The 3,585-nt window shown below is 50.0% G+C and overlaps 1 protein-coding gene across 1 annotated transcript in view; it reads right to left on the reverse strand.

Moving 5' to 3' along the window:
• LOC123240821 (leukocyte immunoglobulin-like receptor subfamily A member 2) overlaps positions 1-1,419 on the reverse strand; it is a 6,210-nt gene extending 4,791 nt beyond the window's left edge. The window contains exons 1-3 of the mRNA XM_044668536.1: positions 1,386-1,419; positions 1,037-1,075; positions 552-860 (exon numbers count right to left, since the gene is read on the reverse strand). Coding sequence (XP_044524471.1) covers positions 552-860; positions 1,037-1,075; positions 1,386-1,419 — 382 coding nt within the window. The remainder of the gene's footprint in view (positions 1-551; positions 861-1,036; positions 1,076-1,385) is intronic.
• Positions 1,420-3,585: the final 2,166 nt, after the last annotated feature.

Consider the following 3,585-nt stretch of genomic DNA (forward strand, 5'->3'; position numbering starts at 1 on the left):
AGAGAGAGAGAGAGAGAAAGAGAGAGAGAGAAAGAAAGAGAAAGAGAGAAGGCAAGGGAGGAGAAAGCCTGAGTAATCCCCTGGGACAGGCCTGAGTAGGAGATTTAGAGGCTTGGGATCTGAGTGAGGAAGCTCATGGGGCAGTGGAGAGAGCTCTGGGCCTGGAGTCAGGAAGACCTGAGTCCAAATCCAGCCTCCCAACTATGTTGTCCTGGGCAAGTCATTTCCTCTCTGCCTTGCATTCTTCATCTATGAAATGTGGATCACACTAGCCCCAACCTGGCAGAATTGTTGTGAAGATCCAATGACATAATAAGTGTAATGTGCTTGGCACATAGCAGATGCCATAGAAATGCTGATTCCTCCCTTCTTCTCCCAACCCCAGAGGGAGAGCTGAGGCAGACACAGGGGAGAAGCCAGGAAGGGCAGAGCCAGAGGGACACTTGGGGCCAGGTTGGGCTGGGGAAGGACCCAGGACTGTGGAGACCCTGAGCCAGCCCTGCCTGTGAGTGAGGGGGGTGGGGGTGCTGGGGAGAATTGATTTCCCTTACCTGTCACCACAAGCTCCAGGGGGTCACTGCACTCTGACCACAAGGAGAATGAATGTCCTTGTTTGTATAAACAGTATGAATAGAGGCACCGGTAAGTCCCTGCATTACTTGATGTCACAGATAGGAGGGAAAACTCGCCCTCATCCCCAGCTCCTCTTACAGATTTGATCTGTGACCATCCAGATTCTCCTCTTTTCTCAAGCTTCCACTTTTCAGCCTCCCATGATGCCCTGCACCTGAGGGTCACAGTTTCCCCCTCCGGCACCAAAGAACTATTCTCTGCCCTGAGGGAGGGTTTGCGGAGTTCATCTGGAAGGGAAGGAGAGCTGTTAGGTCCAGGGGATCCCCCTTCTGTAGGTACCCCGCCCCCACACCAGGTCCCCTCTCTCTATAGACTCTGTCAGCCCAGCCCAGACCTCCCCCAGCTCCCTCTCCTGGGTCAGTTGTGTCCTCTTGGCAGGAGGATTGTGGGAGAAAGGACTCACCTGCTGCCTGGGTCCTTGTCCTCTTGCACAGACACAGCCCTGGCAGAGAAGACCCTGATTACTCACGGCTCCCCCCCCCCCCCAGCATCCCCACAGGAAGGACAGAGACAGCTCAGAGCCAGGGCTTAGGGCTGCTGTGAGTAAAGAAGAGTGGACTCCAGGAGACCCCTTTAAGAGTCCCAGCTTGTCTCCTCCCAACTCCAATTTTGCTGTGTGACCTTAGACTTGTCACTCCTCTTCTATGGATGAAAGTTTCCTCCTCAGCACAGAGGAGGCTGTGGGGTGGGGGGGAGGTTGGACTTGATGGTGGGTAAAGTCCCCTCTAGGGTGGGGGCTGCTGAGGACTCACCAAGGCACAGCAGGATTGAGAGGACAGGAGTCATGGTGCTCCCAGAGGCTGGTGGGAGAGGGGACCCAGGCTGACCTGGAGCTGGTCTGAGGCACAGGGTGTGACCAGGGCCAGCTCTGCACTGTTTTCTCACCCCAAGTCTGTCTGAGAAGCTTCACTTTTCCTTCCTCTCTGTGGGTCCTGCTTGAATGATTGTACCATGCAGTGGGAAGGGTGTGTGTGTGTGGGGGGGAGGTGGTTGGAGAATCATCTGGGGTCAGAATGATGAAACAATTCTTGCTTTTTCCTGATTCGGGCTCCATTGTCAGGGTCAGATGACCTGGTCAGATTTAGGAGCAGCCTCAAGGGTTTTCGACTCAGCTCTCCTGAAGAGATGCCACCTCAGACCCTTTTAGGCTGCTTCTATTTGTTTAGCAATGGTTCACTCTAATGACAGCACCCTCCTGCAAGTGGGGCTGCCTATTGGGCTGAAACCCACATGGTGGTAGGATCAGGTGGCTGAGGGAATGTAATTAGCCTTTGGGAGGTACAATCACCCCCAGACTGGTGGCTGGCCAGGAAGGAAGGAATGAAAGTGGAGATTTTTTAAGGGATGTGGCTGGGCTTGGTGGCTGGAGAGGAGACCCCCTCCTTCCCTCCCTGTAACCTTTAGTAGCAGACAGGGGAGGGAGAAAGGGAGGGCAGTGGCCTGAGCTCTCCACTCAGGGAAGGGGGGAAGCACAGAGGGGTGAGGAGGCATGGTGGAGAAGGGGAAGGGAGCAACTCCCAGGAGTCCCTCTGCTTCTGTAGTAACTAACTCTTCACTAGTAGTGAAGGAGTTGTAACTAACTGTTCACATGCCCACACAGAGGTCTATGTGTGCCTTCTTTGGCACATGTGCCATAGGTTTGCCATTAAAGATCTAGAGAATCACTGACAATAATTTATTGGTGAACTAAAAATCCTATTTAGTAAAGTGATATTCTAACCCCTAAATCAGTCTCTAAAACATTTTTAATAGTAACAAGACATTGATCTCAAACATTAAGTGATTCCTGGGAAAATGATGAACCAACTTGAGCATGCATTAAAATGACCAAATTAGCAGCCCATCTAATCTCTGGTCTTGAGCCCCCATTCTGACAATCCTCTTCTTGTCTTTGACTCTATTTACCAAACACTCTTAAACAGATAACCCACACTGTGGACACCTACATTTTGGGAAACAGGACAAAACTACATAAAAACTAGAGAAGTTCTGGTTGGGCACCAGGAAAGCATCAGCCTAGTCTCTGCTGTGGTGATTGTCACTCTGTGGTTGGCTTAGCCAATAGGGTGCTCTTTTTTCACTCTAAAATGTGCCCTGAAATTCATACCAGGAAATATGGAGATCAAAGGATGAGCAAATGAGGATTCCCAGGATGTATGTATATCCACAATCAGCGTCCCTTTCTTTTCCTCCTGATCCTCAACTTTCTTTCCCCATTAGCAGCTCAGGAGAAGGGTCCCTCAGAATGACCCTGTTATATCACTAATCCTTAGTTTTCCTCTTCAGCCTAACTACAGATAAGGGTTTCAGGCACAGCTTAGACAAGTTATCAGGGGTCAGGACTTCCTGCACCTCAGCCTTTCGAGAAGGGGAGAAAAAGAGAGACAGCTTAGAATCAGAGCCAGGAGGGGCCTTAGACACTGGATCCCACTCCTCCATTCTAGAGAGGAGGAAACAGAAGTGCAGAGACAGGATATGAGTTGCCAAGGGTTATAGAACAAGTGATGGGCAGAGACATGAACCTAATTAAATTTCCCTTAGTCTCCTTCTAGATTCTTTTCCATCCATATATGTCAACACTGGATCTGGTCTCCTTCCTCACTCAGAGTATTTTCTTTCCTCCACCCGTTTGCCCACTTCTTCTTCTCTTGGGTAAATATTGTGGTAGCTCATAGAGATCCTTTCCATCTTATAGGGCAGGGAAATGTTAGTTAACCCCTAACATGCTCACAATCCTAATTGGGACTATTGTAAGGGAATGAGGCATGCTGCAGACATGGGCTGATTTGAGTTAACTTTATCCTAGGTGTGACCTAGGTGTGGGCCCTTTGGACAAGAAGGGTATAAATGTGGTCTTAGTAGCACAATAGATAGAGTGTCAGTCCTGGATTCAGGAGGACCTGTGCTCAAATTCAATCGAAATCACTTCCAATTTGTGCGTATGTGACCCTG

The sequence above is a fragment of the Gracilinanus agilis genome, chromosome 3, assembly GCF_016433145.1.
Source record: "Gracilinanus agilis isolate LMUSP501 chromosome 3, AgileGrace, whole genome shotgun sequence".
Lineage (NCBI taxonomy): Eukaryota > Metazoa > Chordata > Mammalia > Didelphimorphia > Didelphidae > Gracilinanus > Gracilinanus agilis.